Source organism: Cydia pomonella, chromosome 3, assembly GCF_033807575.1.
Source record: "Cydia pomonella isolate Wapato2018A chromosome 3, ilCydPomo1, whole genome shotgun sequence".
Taxonomy (NCBI): Eukaryota; Metazoa; Arthropoda; class Insecta; order Lepidoptera; family Tortricidae; genus Cydia; species Cydia pomonella.
In genome coordinates, this window is record NC_084705.1 from 28035620 (window position 1) to 28055588 (window position 19969).

At 36.7% G+C, this 19969-nt stretch overlaps 1 protein-coding gene and 1 long non-coding RNA gene across 15 annotated transcripts in view; one reads left to right on the forward strand and one right to left on the reverse strand.

Annotated features, from left to right (window-relative positions):
- Positions 1 to 19969, forward strand: part of LOC133516485 (uncharacterized) — a 469629-nt gene that overhangs the window by 184845 nt on the left and 264815 nt on the right. The gene's annotated exons all lie outside the window — the stretch shown is intronic.
- LOC133516471 (multiple C2 and transmembrane domain-containing protein) overlaps positions 1 to 19969 on the reverse strand; it is a 225741-nt gene that overhangs the window by 23612 nt on the left and 182160 nt on the right. For 3 of the 13 annotated variants that reach the window (XM_061849433.1, XM_061849431.1, XM_061849434.1), the window contains 2 exons: positions 19289 to 19443; positions 12905 to 13096 (listed from right to left, as the gene is read on the reverse strand). In XM_061849433.1, coding sequence (XP_061705417.1) covers positions 12905 to 13096; positions 19289 to 19443 — 347 coding nt within the window. Of the gene's footprint in view, positions 1 to 11792; positions 11820 to 11848; positions 12329 to 12904; positions 13097 to 19288; positions 19444 to 19969 lie in introns of those variants that run through there. The other 10 variants (XM_061849444.1, XM_061849435.1, XM_061849432.1 and 7 more) reach the window with 9 other exon arrangements.

Below are 19969 nucleotides of genomic sequence, written 5' to 3' on the forward strand. Positions count from 1 at the left end.
ATAATAATCAGGTATGGTACTAGATCTAAAAGGAACCGCTAGCCCTAGTAGCCATAGCGTGCGACTTGCAATCCGGAGGTCGCGGGTTCAAACCCCGGCTCGTACCAATGAGTATTTCGGAACTTACGTACGAAATATCATTTTATATTTACCAGTCGCATTTCGGTGACGGAAAACATCGCGAGGAAACCGGACTAATCCCAATAAGAGTTTACCCTCGGGATTGGAAGGTCAGATGGCACAGTAGCTTTCAAAAACTAGTGCCTACGCCAATTCTCGGCATTAGTTGCCAAGCGGAACCCAGGTTCCCATGAGCCGTGGCAAAATGCCGGGACAACGCGAGGAAGAAGAATAGCTGACCTAAAGCACTTTAGAGCCAATGTTAGTCACTGTAAATAAGACTACAACCATACCTTATCTGTATAACGGGATGTTTGTGCACTGGAGCGTAGTTTAACTCTGAAGTACTTAACTATAGGTAAAGAGATAACCCTTTACAGATGCGTGTAATTAACTCATATAGGTAGGTAACTTAAGTACCTAATTCTATTTGTACCTTTTTTCTGGTTTTTAGCTATACTCTGCGATGTCATATGCCAATAAATCATAAGGTATAGGTATTTGGGTAATTCCGAATCTCTCTTTTTTTATGTGATAGTCAGCAAACGAGCAGAGGAGCCGTTTGATGGGAAGCGGTCATCGTCGCCCATGGACAAAATCAACATCACAAGGGCCACTTAAGCGTTGCCGACTCTTGAGAACCCTAAATACCCGCTTCATGAAGAATCCCATGTCGTAGCGCAAAGGAAATATACCTTTTGATAATTATTAATTATACAACGGGAATTAATTGCGTATAATTAAGTTTTAAAATTACCTCCGACGTTTCGAGGACGGCATTGTCCCCGTGGTCTCGGATAAAGACTCCGAGGGTCGCGGTGTAAAAATCATTAAAGTTTAAATCATTCATTTGATTATAATGGAAATTATGTGTGATTTTGGAATACTTACATCGAAACTTGAAAGTGATTAGGTACGTCTTACTGTATGATTTTTAATCTCCGATCAACCCTGATCATTTCGGCTGATCAGACGTCGATGTTTCCATATCGCAAAACTCGCACGCATAATTATTATAATGAAAGTTATTCAGTAGGTAAGTATATCTAAAACTAAAGACTACCTAATAAGTATATTCAATTTGCAAACTTGCTGTTATTTTGACCAAAACATTTTTTTTTTGCTTATATTACTTACATATTTTATACATATGCTCATGCTACATAGTAGATACGTCATTTTGGAAAACAGCTGACAGGTACTCTTCAAACTGCTGGAGGAAACTTGCTTTCATTTGACGAAAAAAAGCACATCGATATCGGTCCATCCATTCTAGAGCTACGATGCCACAGACAGACAGACATTGCCGTCTAACATCAACAACATAACACCCCTCTTTTTGCGTCTGGGGTTAGAAAGAAACAGGACTAAGAGTCGTAATTTTGTTGGTAAAAAAAATATTATTTAATGATCTTGCTACATCAAACTAAATCGAATGTCTCCTCTATTGTTTTGTCTAATGATAGTTTAATTTTAATGGTAATTAAACTTTTCAACGGAAACCTCTAAGCTTATTCGAAATAACAAAGTTTTCTCTGGACTTACATCTAATCTAGGTACTTTCTGGATAAAAATGGGTTGTACATGTACACAGAAAATATGTTCATGTATCGGTTGTGAACATACCCGAAGTTAAGAGATATAACTCCCAATTTTCTGATTTAACACTAATCCGCATCTACCTACTCGTATACTCTGTATCTTTAGGTATTTAAATACAAGTAAACAGACAATTTATACATTTTCGGGTAGTTATAATTTATTGGTTAACCAACCAAATACAAAACCGCCTGGATCTGTCACTGAATGACCCAACTTTAACCTACAATATTTGATCATGTAATGTTTTCATCTACCCTCAACTTAAGGCTTGAGGAGCCATTTGAGGGTAGATTTTTTTTTACTTTTATTTAAATACCTAAAGCTTCAGAGAGGTCTACTACTTATGCACACACGCTAGAAGCGGGAACTTGTTATTTTAATCTGTGTAATTACCAATTCATTGAAGACGGTTGGACTTGTTTAATGTAGGTACTTATGCTATCATCGACACATTTAACCAACTACTTAAAATATTGCAATGGCATTAGTAGCCGTACCATGAGTTGACACTTGACGTTTACGTTACCGACTGCGTAAACTCGATCGCAGTCCATCTCGCTCGCACTGATGTGTTAGTGCGGTAGAGGAAATGCAATCGAGTTCACCCAACGCTAACGTAAACAACTCGCGGTAGCCGTGCAGATCTATTTTATAGGTATCAAAGGTTAATTATGTGTGTTGTCAAGTATGCAATTAATGCAATACGTACATTTGACACATATAATGCACGAGTGACGTAAATATTTTAGAGAATTTGATACCTGATTTGCTATTTTCTTAAATATCTACCTGCAATGGCTAGGGTTGCCATGCGTCTCGTATACACGGGACTGCCACCATATTTAAATATCGCGTCCCGTATTTTTTCCCGTCCCGTTTTTGTCCCGTATATCATTACCACTGCAGAATACGCAGAATACCTAATATGAATGGTCATAATCATCTCTGTTTAACCACCTTGTTTCCTCACATATCCCATTTTATCCCGTATTAGTTCCGAATAATTATGGCAACCCTAGCAATGGCTCGTGTATTATGAGCGTGACCTACGAGTGGGACGCTAATTGCTTAAGACATTACACTTAGACACGACATTTTACTATATACTTACATTGTTTTTCCATAAATATGGGTCAAACACATTTCAGAAAAAAAAACAGCCAAGTACGAGTCGGACTCGCGCACTAAGGGTTCCGTTCCATTATCTAAACATCACTTTTTTGTATGGGAGCCCCCTTAAATGTTTATTTTAATCTGTTTTTATTATTTGTTGTAATAGCGGCAACAGAAATATATAATCTGTAGAAATTTCAACTAATAGCTAAAAAACATATATACTAATCTATGTTATCACGGTTCATGAGATACAGTCTGGTGACAGAAGGACCGACGGACGGACGGACGACGGACAGCCGAGTCTCAGTAATAGGGTCCCGTTTGACCCTTTGGGTACAGAACCCCAAAAAGGTCACTTCGGTGGACATAACAATAAAAGTTTACTACTCTGGTACATATATATCCCGTTTCACTTATTTGAGTCTCAAGTACTATAAAAATGTATTCCGCCTGTAAAGGAGCATTGTAGAAATTATCTTTAGGTTCCCTTAACTTTTCGATGTCTGCAGGACGCGAACAATTTAAGGATATTATAAAATGTGTATGACCAAAATAGTAGTCATAATTATGATAAATTACCTACTTTAATTACTCATAAAAGCATGTTATAAACAAAACTGCATCAGCCACTGTTCGTGAGCCAATTTGATTAGCGACTCATTTCGTGGTCGCTAATGCTAGGTAAATTACCATAATGTGTGTTTAGGCCGTTTTCTTAAACGTGTGTCGTAAGTGCCAAATTCTTAGCCGTTTGAGAAAACAAGCATACGGCCCGCCTGATGGTAAGCAGTCACCGCAGTCTATGGACGCCTGCAACTCCAGAGGTGCTACATGGTATATATTTTGCATTTGTACTGTATTGCCTCATCGTATCCAATACATATCTAGAAGATTGAGTCATGATGAACTTTTCGGTGGAGAACCTTCCAGCTATTCCTATCTTGCGCTTACTCTTTGACTTTTTGATACGACATGACCCCTACTTTTTCTTTCGTTTGGTTTATTTATTTTTTTCCTTTACCTCGCTTGCGTTCTATGTCGTGTCGTATTAAATGTCCAATCATTTTTCTGCATGTGTTTCCAATAGTGTTCAGAAATAGCTCTTCTTTCACTTACTCTTTGTAATGGAAGATTGAGTAAACTCGGTTAAACTGGCATTTCCCTCTTGATTAGGCAACACACCACCCCTCTGGTGTTGCAGGTGTCCATGGGCGACGGTTCGCTTACCATCAGGCGATTTTGATGAAATCACCCGCTAAGGTAGGGAGGGGATGACACAGAATTCCGAGCAGGAGGCGCGGGCATAGTTAGTCTAAAAGGGCTGTCAGTTATTCGCGTTTGTCAGCTTTTGCGGATAACTGACAGGCCGATATCGTCCGGCGAACTGGTAATCAGTGGGCGCCTTAATGCATATTTTTAGAATAGATAAACGAAACCATCAAAAGTTTCATGCTTATACAAGGTCTATTTAAAATGTATCTATACTAAGCATGTAAAGTAGCTGTAATGTCCTGGAATGTACCTACCTATCGATTGGGATCACGTGAGAAAGAGATAGGAAGATATATCTCTTTTGAAGACAACTCAGTGTTGCCAGGCGTACGATAATTGTTGTACACGTACGATAATTTGGGCTCCGGTAAGTTGTACGTTCCAAAGAGCATTATCGTACGCAGAAGTACGATAATTTCAGCCCTTAAACGATGCCAGCAAAAAAGTCTAGTTTTTGAAGCAAAGTTTGACACTTTTCTTGCGAAATAGGCTATAATTAGCACCTTTTGGGTGTTCGGCTTCTTGGTTTGCGTCAAAAATATCGAAATTTCCTGTAAATCGTTTGGATCTATCACAACAATACACAAATATAAAACTGTTTTTTGCGCAATTTAGACGAAAATTGCGTTTTTGTTTGATTATACATAGGACATGTGATAACTTGCAATAAAAACACTCGAATACGAATCACAGTTTTATTTCCCCAACTTCACTTTACAAAATCCAACAGCGTAATGAATCATGACAAATGTCAAACTACCTCTTATATTAAAATATCAATACCGCCAAATTAGTAAGTCGGGAATCAATCGAGCTACTAACAAAATTAAATATAAATGGCTAACATTCGGCCGTCCTGAATCAATTCCCGCCCCGGGAATTAAAATTAAACATACAAAATAATTTTGAATTTTAAGTAATACAAAACATAATAACATGGCCAATTAATTAATATATACGTTATTATGAATTTAATGTCAATACATCATTATTATTAAGAAACATATTATCTCTCAGCTCTATTTTACTTGATATTACCATAAATTTATTAAACAAAATTTACTTTATTATTCATTTTTACTGATACTTTATTACATAAAACAACTTAAATATAAATTGCTATTATTACTAATCTATGTAAATATTATCATTATACAAATACATCCTTTGTTTCAATATATTAACTCGTTCGTATTTATAAACTGCTTAAATGTATAATCAACAACATTTCATTTCAATATTGAAGCCTCATACATATCTTCAATATTATAGTTTGGAAGAATACTAGAACCTCATACATATTTCTAGTACCTTAAAGTAATTAAACACATGGAAACCTCCTTCATATTTTCCATGTATTCTCAAGTCATCGCCTATTCAATACTAAAACCTCCTGCCTGTTTTAGCATGTAAATCAAATGTTGTACATGGAAGCCTCCTTCATATCTTCCACATACACATATATATATTATTTTGTACTAAAACCTCATACCTGTTTCAGTACCTGATTCAATTTAATCAAACTTATAGTATCAATATCATATTTTAATACAAATTAATTATCACTTTCTCAAATCATTCCGACATTTCAGATTCTACCTCAAGATAATCTTCACTAGCTTTATTTTCATTCTCACTTTGACAGTCAGATCTTTCAAATACTAGCCAGGGATGAATTTTATCCACAGCAAATATGCTCTTAAATGGCCTACTTCCCTTTCTGGACAGTGGCGTATCTTCAACTTCATATCTGTCATATCCTAACACACGAGTTATGCGGTATGGACCTCTTAATTTTGGAATTAATTTCCTACTTTGACCTGTAGACTGTACTTCTCTCTCAATCCTCACTAAATCACCAACTTTATATTCAACATGTTTTCTTTTCCTATCATACCTATCCTTTTGCTTCTTCTGATCAACTTCTATGTGTTCTGTCATTTCGTTTCTAACAGTATCTCTATCTATGCTATCTTCATCTAAAGCGACTCCTAACCGCAATAACGCATCAGACATACCGGATAATTCCGTACCGAATAAAGCTTGTGCAGGTGTCTTACCAATCCCTTTATTCAAAGTATTATTTATACCCCATTGAATTTTTGATATGCTATCATCCCATACTCGCTCGGATTTTCCTATGTTACATGCCGTCAATGCAGCTAATAAGGTCCTGTTGTACCTCTCTACCTGTCCATTGGCTCTCGGGGTACACACAGCATTAAGTATATGCTTAACTCCTAAATCATTTAAAAATTCCTTAAATTTATGTGACGTGAATGAGGTACCCCTATCTGAAATAATTCTTTTGGGTACTCCGAATGTATGAAAGTAAGCAGTTAGTGCTTTAATGCTACTAGCTGTCTTCGTATTTTTAACAGGAGTAATAACAATAAACTTTGTAAACGCATCAATTATTAACAGAATATGAGTATTCTTATGTTTACTTTTGACAAACGGCCCTAAATGATCGATGTGGACCGTGTGAAAGGGTACAGCAATTTTCTGTATAGGATGTAATTGACCAGCCTTTTTAGCAACAGGAACTTTAGCATGAGCGCACTCTAAACAAGATTCTACATACTTTTTAATAAATTTTCTCATTTTTGGAACCCAGTAAGTGGCTTTAATTTTGTCATATGTCTTTTCAAAACTAAAATGACCTATATCATCATGGTTGCTTTTCATGATGTGCCATCTGACACCTTTAGGCACAACCCATCGATTACCATCACTAGTGACTCTATATAATAAACCCCTTTTGACAACAAAATTCTTCGATATTTCAATTATATTAGGAGTTTCATTATTTTTAAGTACGTTAACTGTACGCTGAAGCTCAGGGTCATTTTGTTGTACTGTGGCTATCCAATCTACTGTAATGTTTTTAATTTCAAAGGATACTTCATTGATTGGGTTGCGACTCAATGCGTCTACGTGAGCCATTGATTTTCCAGGTTTATAATTAATTGCAAAATCATATTCTTGGATCACATTCCACCATCTTGCTACTCCTAGATATGACATCCCTTTTTTCAAATGTAGCCCTCAAAGAATTGCAATCCGTGATGATGGTGAAATGGATACCAAGTAGATAAACCCTAAATCGTTGTAAAGACGCGACTACAGCTAGGGTCTCTAAATCGTAAGAAGTAAAATGCATTTCTTCGGGAGACGTTTGTCGGCTGTAATATGCAATAGCTTCGAATGGTTTTGACTTATCTTTTCTTTGTAGTAAAATTCCGGCCACTCCAAACTTAGACGCATCAGTATGTAACTCTATTTCATATGATGGATTGAAAAAGGCAAGAATAGGTCTGTCCGTTAAGTCATTTTTAAGCCGAATAAATGCATTTTCCTCCTGTTCGCCCCACGTAAATTTAGTATCTTTCTTTAAAAGCTGAGTTAGTGGTCTCGCAATAATAGAGAAATTTTTCACGAATCGCCGAAAGAAACTGGCTAATCCTAAAAATTGCCTAACCTTATGCTGATCAGTAGGACGAGGGAAGTCTTTTACTGCTTGAATCTTTTTCTCACCAGGCCTTATACCATTTTGATCAACTTCAAAACCTAAATACTCTATCGATTTTTTTAAAGAAATTACATTTATCTAAATTTAAGGTCATACCAGCATCATGGAATAATTGTAAAGTAAGTTTTAATTTGTGCAGGCCGTCATTGACATCTTTAGATGGTATTATTATGTCATCCATATATGCAAATGCGTGTTTAAAACGTGCGTTACCTAGAATATTGTTTATGGTTCGTTGAAAATTGGCAGGTGCATTGCTTAAACCAAAAGGCATTCTATTAAATTGATAATGACCATCTGGTGTAATAAAAGCCGTGAGATGTTTCGAAGGTTCAGCTAATGGTATCTGGTAGTAACCAGATGCCAGATCTAATGTAGTATAGTATGAATATCCAGCTAACCCGTCTAATTGATCGTCTATTCGGGGCAAAGGGTAATGTTCCTTTATTGTTCTCTTATTGAGAGCTCTATAATCAATGCACATACGATAGCCTCCAGTCTTTTTCCTTACCAATATAATTGGTGATGCATAATCGGAAGTAGACTCACTAACAATCCCTGATTCCTTCAATTCATTAACCATGTCTCTTACAACCTCCCTTTCCGCATAAGACAGGCGATAAGGACGGTATACTACCGGGGTTTTATCATTAAGTTGAATATTCATAGATGTAGAGTTACTACAACCTAATTCTTTGGTACTAAATGCAAAACATTTGCGATGTTCGTTTAACAACTTAACTAGTTCATTCATCTCCTGCACGCTTAATGTCTGCCCCACTTGGATTCTAGCTAAAGTTATCTCTTCATTAACAGTAAGTGATGAATTCAAAGCTATTCTATTAACAGTATATGCTTGAGCTTCTCTTGCAATACACGCACGAGTAATAACACTATCCTGTACTAGCTCAAAAGGGTTAACTGATAAACCTTTAACCATAACTCGTCCATGCCCCTCTGTTACAGTAATTAAACCCGGTATTGTTACAAATTCTCTTTCAGGTTGCGATATCAAACTATACTCCAAATATATTAACCCATTGCAAACTGGCTTAGTATAAAAATCTACCTCAGTAACATTATTTATTAGAATAGTGTTTTTAGAGATCAAAGATATAGGTTTGTATTCATAATCCTTCGATGTATTTGAAAAAGTTAAATTATTACTGGTTTTATAAGTTTCTATGTGATCCTGTTCAGTAAACGATTGTCCAATCAATAAAGATGTACTTAAATGGCTATCAGGTACTATGAATACCTCTACAGTAGCTTCAGCCGAATCAATTATAATATTTGTATAAACTCTACCTAATGTCTGAGTTGCTGAATGTGGATAACCTCTTAAAATAGGTAAATTATCTTTAGACCAATCATCAAAAATATTATTTGCATCAGATAATCTCAAAAGCGTACACTCACTGCCAAAATCTATAAAGCACGAAAGACTTGCTTTGTTTACGTATGCAGTTTTATAAAATTTTTGATCTTTACTATTAGATACGGCTAGTCATGACACAGTTTTCTCGTTTTTCGCGTCAAAATTCTTTTTAGTGTTACAATCCGATGAAACATGACCAATTCTAGAACAAGTTTCGCATTTCTTTATTGGCTGTTTACATTTAAAATGAGGATGTCCATCCTCACCACAATTAAAACATTTAACAACTTTATTATCCGGTTTAGGGCCCCGGCTGTTAACTTGTTTGCTATCATTGGTCTGTCGAGACGAGACTCTTGGTTTGGTATTTTTCTGACTACGTAAATAAACTAGCAATTTATCCGGTTCTGTAAATTGCGCTGCTTCGGCGCTGGTTTTTACTGCTCTGTCATCTATCCCTAATAAAATACAGTCAACTGCATCGGTACCTGTGATTCGACACCTATTAAGTAACATAACTTTTTCGTAATAATAATCTTCTAATGAATCTCCATATTTCGCGCGTTTTTCAAGCATTTCCGTTAACAATAAACCATAATTTTCCTTACTAGGAAAAGCAGTTTTTAATTTAACTTGCCATTCGAGCCACGTGTGTTTTAAGCTCGTCAAGCCTTGGTACCACTTTAGAGCAACACCGGCTAGTTTAGGTAACGCATAATGAATAACTTGTCGTTCAGTCCAATTGTAAATACTTGCGGTCTCATTTACTTTATTTAGCCATACGTCAATAGTTTGACTACGATTAGCTGGGTCAAATTCAGGCAACACATTCATTACGGGGAATCTTTCAACATGATCTGACCTGTCCTCTGATCTAACAGCTTTAAATAAATCTTTCAAAGTGCCTAGTAATTCATTATCACCATACCTTGTATGACTTCGGCGGTGCCGGCGCGACTGCGAGCGGCTGCGGCTGCGGCGCGAGCGCGTCCTACTGCGACGCGAGCGGCTGCGGCGCGAACGTGTAGGACTCCGGTGTACATGTGCTGGGCTGAGGCGCATCCGCGACCGGCTTCGACGCGAACGTGACCGGCTGCGGCGCCTGCTGCTTCTCGATCCGTCAGAGGTGATGCGGCTACTCCTCCCGCGGCTGTGTCTGGATCGACTTCGCCTTGCGCGGCTGCGCCTCTCCAGTTCCCGGTCGCGAGCCCTGCTATTCCTGTGTTGTACTTGCAGCGTCATCGATTGGCCTCCCTCAGGATTGTCACGTGGGAGCGGAGGCGTCCGTACAACTCTTCTATCAAGTTCATCCATACTGAAATTAAAATGATTTTCACAAGCATAACTGTTTTACTTACTACCTTAAGTATTTACACGTGTCTAACTAAAGTAAACACTAGTTTTTATATTGATAACTATGCACGTTATTTGTGGTAAGAAAGTATCAATAAAAGACTTTTAAAATAATAACATTACGAAGTACACTATCTATCACAATCATAATTAGAATAATGGGTACATAAATACATGTAAAACTAGTTGTACAGTTCCTTAAATATTATCAAGTATCATCCACAACAAATATCTAATAGTGAACATAAATTCTAATTTGTAGCATTACGGTTACGATTACGAATATGCTATTTTAATCAGATTGTTTACTAATTCTAATAATAAACGTAAACCTTGTTATCAAGCTATTTTATCTCCAGAATTATTGAAAATATTCTCAATTACCTCTTAGTTTTACTTGTAATGTTCGATTAATAACGTCAAGAAAGCCAAATCATGCACATAAATCTATGAATTTAAAAACAAAATTTCAATTACCTGTGGCGTTTTGGACTCGTTTCCAACTTCTGATATGATAACTTGCAATAAAAACACTCGAATACGAATCACAGTTTTATTTCCCCAACTTCACTTTACAAAATCCAACAGCGTAATGAATCATGACAAATGTCAAACTACCTCTTATATTAAAATATCAATACCGCCAAATTAGTAAGTCGGGAATCAATCGAGCTACTAACAAAATTAAATATAAATGGCTAACACATGTAAGCTTATTTTGCAAGAAATTTTTGGAGTAATGCCTTATTGATAATTAAGTACGATAATTTTGACACTCAAATACGATAATTCTCTTCCGCTGACCTGGCTACACCGAGACAACCATACCTGCACATCGCGTAAAAAGAAACAAAACAACCGATTTTTCCGATTCCGGGCCAAACTAGTGTGCCCATATGATTTCTTTATTTTACGGGAAAAATAACAAATAAGTGTTTTTGTGATACATTGTGGTATTTGTTTATATTATAAATAAACCCATTGTTGATTTAATAACGTATTAATAACGTAAGATTATTTTAAGATTATTATAATGTAATGTTTACCCAGGTATTGACTGTTGTATTTATAAATGTTGTTATGTATTTCATGTCACTATATGATGTTATTATAAATGTTGTATTGACTTGTAAATGAGCCCTTGAGGCCTATTTGCAGAATAAATTTTTGAATTTTGAATTTTTTGAATTTTGCATGTTAAATTAAATTGCATCTTAGAAATATCTCCTATACTTTGGTTTTATTATGCCTACATCGATAACTCACAAGCAATCAAAGTCTATATGCAGTAAAGAGCAATAAATCTATGCAAAGGGAGACAGGTCAAACTAGAAAATATCCTCAGTGCGTATGTCCCAACCTGTCACATTACTTAAGCGAGATTTTATATCAAACATTGCACAAACACGAGATAGTTACTAAATGCCCTATCTGATACGCTTGTTGGTCTTCTAATTACAACTGTAGCATATTACATTTAATACTTCTGAAGTACCAATGCACTACACAACCACAAAAAATCACAAAACACCATAAGTTATTGGCAAAAACTTTTTATCAATAACCTTACTTCCTGATGTCTCAAGGAAATAATAATATAACAATGTAAAAAAAACGCACTGGCACATAAGAAAACCGTTAACACAAATGTTCGGAATCCAAACACGTTTTTTATCACTCGCGTTGTTTATTTACTTTCCGAACAAGGTTATCTTTAACTTTTTAATTCCACTGACGCGTGCGCTGGTCTTGGCGCGCGTTAAAGACTGGCATCGTATACAGGCAAATAAACCAAGCCAATATGATGACTAACTGGTATAGTCTGTGGCAGCGTTGCACGCAATTGGCACATAACAAAAGTTTATTACACAAGTGAAGGCCGTAATGTCACTTTTTATGGTTTAATCTTAAATAGAAATACCCACTGATAACAGAAAAGTTAAGCTAATTGGCCTTTTAATTAAGTTAATTGGCCTTTGTACAACTACAGAGCGTCTAAGGTGCTCAAAAATATCTGAACAAGCACTTTAACGTCTTGATAATAGAGCCTTTGTTCAGATCTTTGTGAACACCTTGACCGCTCCGTTATATCTGATGGCGTCATTGATCTCTCAGTTGCTGAGCTGACCTAGCCGAATCACCACTGTCAGCCTAAAACTACGTCACGGTTGGCCAATCATTCAGGTCGTTGTTTAACAGGATGGTAGTGCAGTAATTTGCGATCAAAATCAATTTTTTGAGCTTACATCCTCTTTTAGATTTAGGCTTGCCACTCAAACAGACCATACTATGACGATTTCAAATACCATAGCGGCAATAAGTAGGTAACTAATATAACTGGACGTAGTTTTGCAAACGGGAACCAACCCCACAAACAAAACTTTTTCGACTTTTTCGAACCTCAGTGTTAAGACATGAAGTAAAATAAATGAATGAAGATTTAGTGTGAGTTGGTTCCTGTTGGCAGAATTACGTCTTATATATTTATCCTGCAGCGTCTAATCCGTCTTGTGGTCCAGGTTGCACCTTACCTGGTCTTTGTCTTCCTGACTCTTCGGCCAGAGCGTGACGTTAAGCACGATCTCCCCCATGTCATGCTGCGGCTTGTTGGGGTCCCGCAGACACAGGACCAGGTCCTGGGTCCGGCCGAGCTCCAGGGCTGTAAGGTCCAGGTGGCAGGATCCCATGAAGTCGTCCTGCAGACCCCAGTCGTAGTCGAACACCTGGGGAATAGCGTTTGTATTAAGTGGCTGGAGACTAGTTACTTAGTTTGTCATACAATGAATCACAGTGGGGCACTGGAGTACCGGATCATTAATTGAATGATTTTTTATTATAAAATAAAGTAACTGGAAATGATGGCATAATAATATTATATGAAAATCTGTTTTAATAGGTATGCCCGAAGTTGGACCTTACGCGTAGTTCTATTTTCAAAAGCAGCGTGCAGACTGTTCCATTTCACGCTGCCGATGAAATGCGGCGTCTCGTGAATCTAAGATTTTCTTTGGCAGTATTGATCCTACCCAACCCAAGGATTGATTTAAGAAGTTGAGCCACCAAGATTTTTGATGTAAATTTGTTGCTCTCAACTTTATCTTGATGTTTACACCAGTATTTTAAGTATTAAGAATATTTTTGCTATCTAATCATAATCATATACTCGTATACATCGGGGATGCCGAATTCATTTATGGTATCACATTAACACTATATCGAAGTAAAAATATATAAAATTTATAAAATATCTTTTTTTTATTCCCCTTCACACTTTAATCGCTGAACCGATTTTGTTGAAATTTGGTATAGATATTGTTTGAGCCTCGGGAAAGAATATAGGATAGTTTTGATTCCAAAAATCATCCCTTTAGGGTGCGAAAATGATGGTTGAAGTTCGTATTGGGGATCAATAATCGCTGAACTGAACCGATTTAGATGAAATTTGGTACGGTCTAAATTTTTTATTTAGTTGAAAATGATACGAAACGTCACTTAGAACCTAAACTTAAACAGTTATTAATCTCAGACTTCGACGAAGCTGAAATGACAACTATACATATTCCACGGAAATATCATGTACAGAAAAGACTGACAGATATTGATACCTACTGTTGATTTTGACAGAGCCCCTGTCGCGGAAATCATATTTCGGATTTAATATTATATATTTCCATTTCTACCGCTCTTCTAAAATTTAGGCGACAAAGCTAGTAATTTTAAGACAAAATAACAAATAAATCTGTTAAAACGGTGTGAAAAGAAGGTTGTTACTATTTCAGAGATTCGTCTAAAAAGGCGTTAAAAAATGAAATATATTTTACGAACTCCATATATAATACCTAACAGAAATATACTTCCTGCGATAATTTTATTTAATACATGTGGGGTATTTTCCTTGTATTGTCCTATTTTATTTCCATTTCCTTAAAGAAACAAGATTTTTTTAAAGTTATTGGATAATACATTATTACTAAATAAGTATCTACCTAAATTCTGCCACATCAAACACAAATGTATGTTTGTTTTGCAGAATTGCAGTTCAACTGTTCAAATTTCATAGACAGCAAATTAATAATTGTGCTATATTTCAATAAAACTGTGAAATATAATTTGTTTAGATACAAAATTATAAAAAAATTAAAATGCAAACAATCCTACAAAATTGTTCAGTTATTTAGGTTTGCAAATATTGATAACTAGAGTAACACATTCTGGTACCGATATATTTATTTTATTCCTAAAGTAGGTACGAGGTGCGGTCCAAAAGTGTCCGGCCTAACAAAGAAAACAAGTAGATATATTTACAAAACCTTTTTTATTTTTCGATATAGTCCCCCTCTATTTCAACGCACTTTGCAGATCTCGTGATAAGCATTTCTATCCCCTTAAAAAAATACTCTGGAGTTTTGTCCTCAAAATGGGCGAAAACAGCTTGAGCCACTTCATCATCCGAAGAAAATCGTCTTCCCCTTAAGTCTGCCTTAAGTCTCGAGAACAGATAATAGTCGCTTGGGGCCAGGTCGGAGCTGTAAGGCGGGTGGCAAATTTCCTCGAAGCCACATTTTGTTACAGCAGCTTTGGCAATTGCAGCGGTGTGAACGGGAGCATTATCGTGGAGAAGCCGAACACCTCTACTGAGTTTTCCACGTCGCTTCTGCTTGATTGCCTCTCGTAATTGCTCAATAAGGGTGGCGTAGTAAGTGCCATTTACCGTGGTATTCCTTTCTTTTATATCAATCATTAGTATTCCGTGACAATCCCAGAATACCGTTGCCATTATCTTTTTGGTGGATTGCGTTACCTTGGCCTTTCTAGGCGGCCTTTCACCAAGACGGCGCCACTCCATCGATTCCCTTTTCGACAGAGGATCATAGTATAAAACCATGGTTTCATCTCCCGTAACAATCGACTCCAAATAACTTTTTCCGTAACGTCTATACGCATCTAAAACTTCTTGAGAACACGCTTTTCGCTCAGTTCGCTGCAAGCTCGAAAGAAGTTTGGGTACCCACCTAGCACTAACTTTATTCATGTGAAGATGTTCATGAAGAATCCTAAGTACTGAAGTTTTCGAAAGCCCGGTTCTTGCCGCTATTTCTTTAGTCTTAAGTCTTCGATCACTCAGAACTTCCTCTTCCACTAATTTGACACAGTCCTTGGTGAGTACTTCCACAGGCCGGCCGGAGCGAGGTTCGTCGTCAATGGACTCCCGCCCTAAACGAAACTGCTTACTCCATTCTTTTACCGTGGAAAATGACGGAGAAGTATCCCTGTACACGGCATCTAACCTTTTTTTTATATCGGTCGGACTGACCCCTTCCTTTGTCAGGAATTTGATCACGGAGCGATATTCCAATTTGAACATTTCGAAAATTCTTCGACTTACTATCGTTAAAACGCCGTGAAATCAAAACAACAACCAACAGAAATCCCAAAACCATACACGAAAAAGCAGAATAAATGACAATCGCGATGACATATTTTTTATTTTTTTTTAAGCCGCCAAATTTCTCCAGCCAGAAATTTTTGGACCGCACCTCGTATACTATAGGTACGGTCACATCTGAAAAATATAGATACGGAGGACAAAATGCCAAAAATATGTATGCACCTTAATATATGGTCAATAAGGTCGTGTATACATATTATTGAGATTTTATTTGTATCGATATTTTCAGACGTGACTGCACGTATTTGCATACACAGAACTACCAACACCTAGGTACAGTTAGCTGCAGAGATAACTGCAGGGGGTCAAATATCTCTGCAGCTGACTGCACATCTGTCGATAAGAAATGGAATAAAAGTCAAGTCACTTTAAAAAAATCCCGAAGACTTCGGTCATTACAGATCGTGTCATTCACGAAGACGCGAGCCTTGAGTCGAGATTTGATAAATCTGCGCGTCATCATAGATGACACGAACTATATGCTTAATCACATTGTCTAGATATAGATACCTACACACATTATGCATCTACAGGAGTATAGGTATTTAATATAGACCAGACGTTCGCGGCGATTTTAATTTGGACGTCTGGCAGAATTTGGGCGTCGTCCTTATCTATACATTTGCTCGAGCTCGATATCTTGATGATTTTATACATTTGCTCGAGCGTTAACCTTGATTCCTGTGATCCCATTTGGGATTATCTAGACCATTAAAAATAGGCAGTATATCATACATATACTCATACATCTTGATAAATGTATCCTTTATCACAATATGTAAATTTAGCATTATTGGATATGCAGATGACTATGTGATAGTATTGGATTCATGTGTGATGCTATTAAACACTCAAGAAAGACTAGTAAGTACAATTAAGGTAGGTACAGTCAACCATAGAATCGTTTTGAAACCTCTGATGTTGACGATCAATACTCGTAAAAATGGATCCCTTTAACAATTATTTTTTCTTCAATCTAACCATAGAGAAATAAGTACGTGAACTGAGAGTACTCACTCCATCCATACATATAGATAATAACTATAAGATAAGCCATTTATAATAAGTTTTAGGCAAGCTTTCAAGAGTTTAAAACTTATTAGTAGTACATAAGTACGGATTGCCTACTATATTTTATGGAGCACTCTAAGCTTACCTACATATTTCTCTACGAACTAACTTAAGTCATTGGATGTGCCTTATCCTACCGGCTTCAAAGATAATCTAAGCCAAAGCCGCAACGTATTTACGGATATTTGTTTGATACTTTCAGAAAAGAGAAATTGTCTGTTGTATTTGTAGGTATCAGGGACGTAACGGATATGGTTTTATCGGAACCGAAAGCGGAACTAGATGTTTTAAATTTAGTTTATCGGAACCAGAAACGGAATCGGAACTGGAACCAGAATCGGAGCATGAGTGAGAGGTGGACGAGATGTTAAGGGCAGGTATACAGGATGTTCGTTTAGTCACCTGCAATAATTTACAAGGTGAATATATAGGTTATAATGAGTACCGAGCAACTATTACTATGGGCCAACCCCGAAATCGTGAAGAAAAATTTGCTGTTTAATACATTTTGCCTGACTGACCTTGACATTTTCTAAGGGAGAGTAAATTTATTTTTTCGAGATTTCGGGATTGGTCCCATAGTAAAAGTTGTTCAATACGATCTATATATTTAGCCTCTAAATTATTGCAGGTGACGAAATAAACAGCCTGTATTAGAACAACAAAACAACTAATTAGTACAGAACGTGCACGTGGCAAGCGGGGAGATGAGCGAATGACAGGCATGAACCTGTTTGTTTTTGATGTACGCCGATCATATTTCGCCACCGCGCTAAGCTTTGACATCCGATATAACTTCCAATTCAAAAGTAGCGGAACCGAAACCGAAGCGGATGTGTAATACCAATCGTAAGTTCCGACTTAACGGAATCGAAACCGGAGCTCCGTAACATCACTAGTAGGTATCATGAGGTTTTCTGCACTATCAGAAGTTAACGTAATACATTGGACTTGTTACTCAGTATGAGGGTTCAATGTCTTAGATAGGTACCTACTCATATCGTAATGGTATTTTAAGATTAAAGTAGCACTATAAAACTACACTTAGGTACTCTCCCGGCGGCAATTGGCATGAGTGGTACAATTTGTAAGACGAGACGTATAAAATTGATTGGCTTCAGTAAACGGTCGTTCGGACGGAGAGGAACTCATAGAAAAGTAATTGCGCGAGGAACGTTATTGGTCTTCCTTTGGAACTTATTATTGGTTACTTTTCCTACTGAGCGTTTCTTTAAAAATGCCACTTTCATAAATTTTGTATTTTTTCATAAATTTTTAGTTTTTTCTACTCAGAATCGCGTGCTCTTTCGATCCTAATGGGATGAAAATATCCTAGGGTTTTTTTTATTATGTTACCATTTCCCCATATACTTTATGGGGCGGTAACAAAACGGAAACATTGGAAAATGTATGGAAATTTTGGGACAAAAATTATTTTCTCCTGTAAGGATGAAAAGGGCGCGCGATCCTAACTAGAAATAACACTAAAGTGACAAAAAAGGTCACATAAAAAAAGTGGCAAAAAAAGAAACGCTCTACTACTCGTATTAGACAATGGAGGAAGAAATGAGTGTTGCCGACTTTTATATATTATGATTCTTGAAAAACTTTATAGTTAAGTTCCTAGGAAATTATTGTGAAATTATGCCGGGCATTTTCAGAGGAATTTCGAAGGCTTATTTTGTCTATATTTATATTTTAAATTGATTACGGAAAATATACTTATAAATAGGTGCTTTCGTTACACAAACGAATTAGTTAAATACATTTTTTTAATCCACTCAAATTTTACCTAGTAGTAGCTAGTGCTTCTGGGCATTTTCCGACAACCATTGTGCCTATTTTGCGTGAATCTAGGTAGCCCTACTCTAACCACCCCAGCTCCTCCACGAAGCCTAGCAATGTTTTCAGGTTGCTAATTGCATCCTTTAGTGTGCACGGAGTCCCTAGGTATTTTCTCCTGTAAACTTCTACCTGTTTGCAGTCTAGGAGAATGTGTTTGGTTGTTTTCTCTTCTTCCATGCACGCTCTGCACATGGGGGCTGTCTGTTTTACACATATCGTGTAGGTGTTTGTTTAGTGTGTTATGTCCTGAAATTAATCCTACAAATTTACGTAGTTGGTGTCTACGAGTAGGTGTATTATCATTTATCATTCCCATTGATATCTGACGTTTCTTAAACCTTCAAGTAATTTCAGAGTATAGCTGTTGCTACAGCGACTTTCTTTTACTGTTACATATATACTTATTGTCAATGAGCGACGGTGTCGGCGAATGTCGTTTGTCTCCTAAATCATAAAAATAAACTGACTTCTGACCTTAAAATATATGGTTTCAATACGGACTTGCTGGCTGTCAAGGACTATAACAATTTACAGGTGAAATCATACTCACTTTAATCTGCACCGGCTGAAAGGGATCCTCGATAGGCACCGTGAAGCATTCATCCCACACAGGATTCAGGTCCCGATACACGATCTTGGACTTGTGCAGCATCCGCCCGCCCACCTTGAACTTGACATACGGGTCGCTGGTGCCTGCCAACAAGCCTGGCGTTGGGCGGAGCCAAGAGTTAGAAGAAGCGAAATCAAAGAATAAGGCCGCTAACGTCTACGGGTTCTAGCTAAATTTTGAAAAGACTGCATTCTGTTCTGTTACTGCTGACAAGTTTTTTAAAATAAAAGGTCTATGATGCTAGTTCTAAATTTGACAAGTAATGTTATTTTTTTAACTTTGCCAAGTCACTACTTTTGTATGCATAGTATGTAGTATGTTTATTTATAATATAAAATGTATTGATGGTATAAGGATATAATTAAATAATACAATATGTAAAAAATATTTCAATTTTTCTTGTCAGGTTGATACGTATGCCTGATATCAGTGATAATTATAAAATATAGATAATATTTCACGATTATTATTCAAATTTGTATTTGGATTATAAGCTCTCAGTTCAATTGTGGACATTTAAATCATTCAAATCAAGAAGTACTTGTCAATTAATCCAAATTATATAGGTCATAAACTAAATAAATATAAGATTGTAAAATATAGGTCTCGCCGATTCTCGGT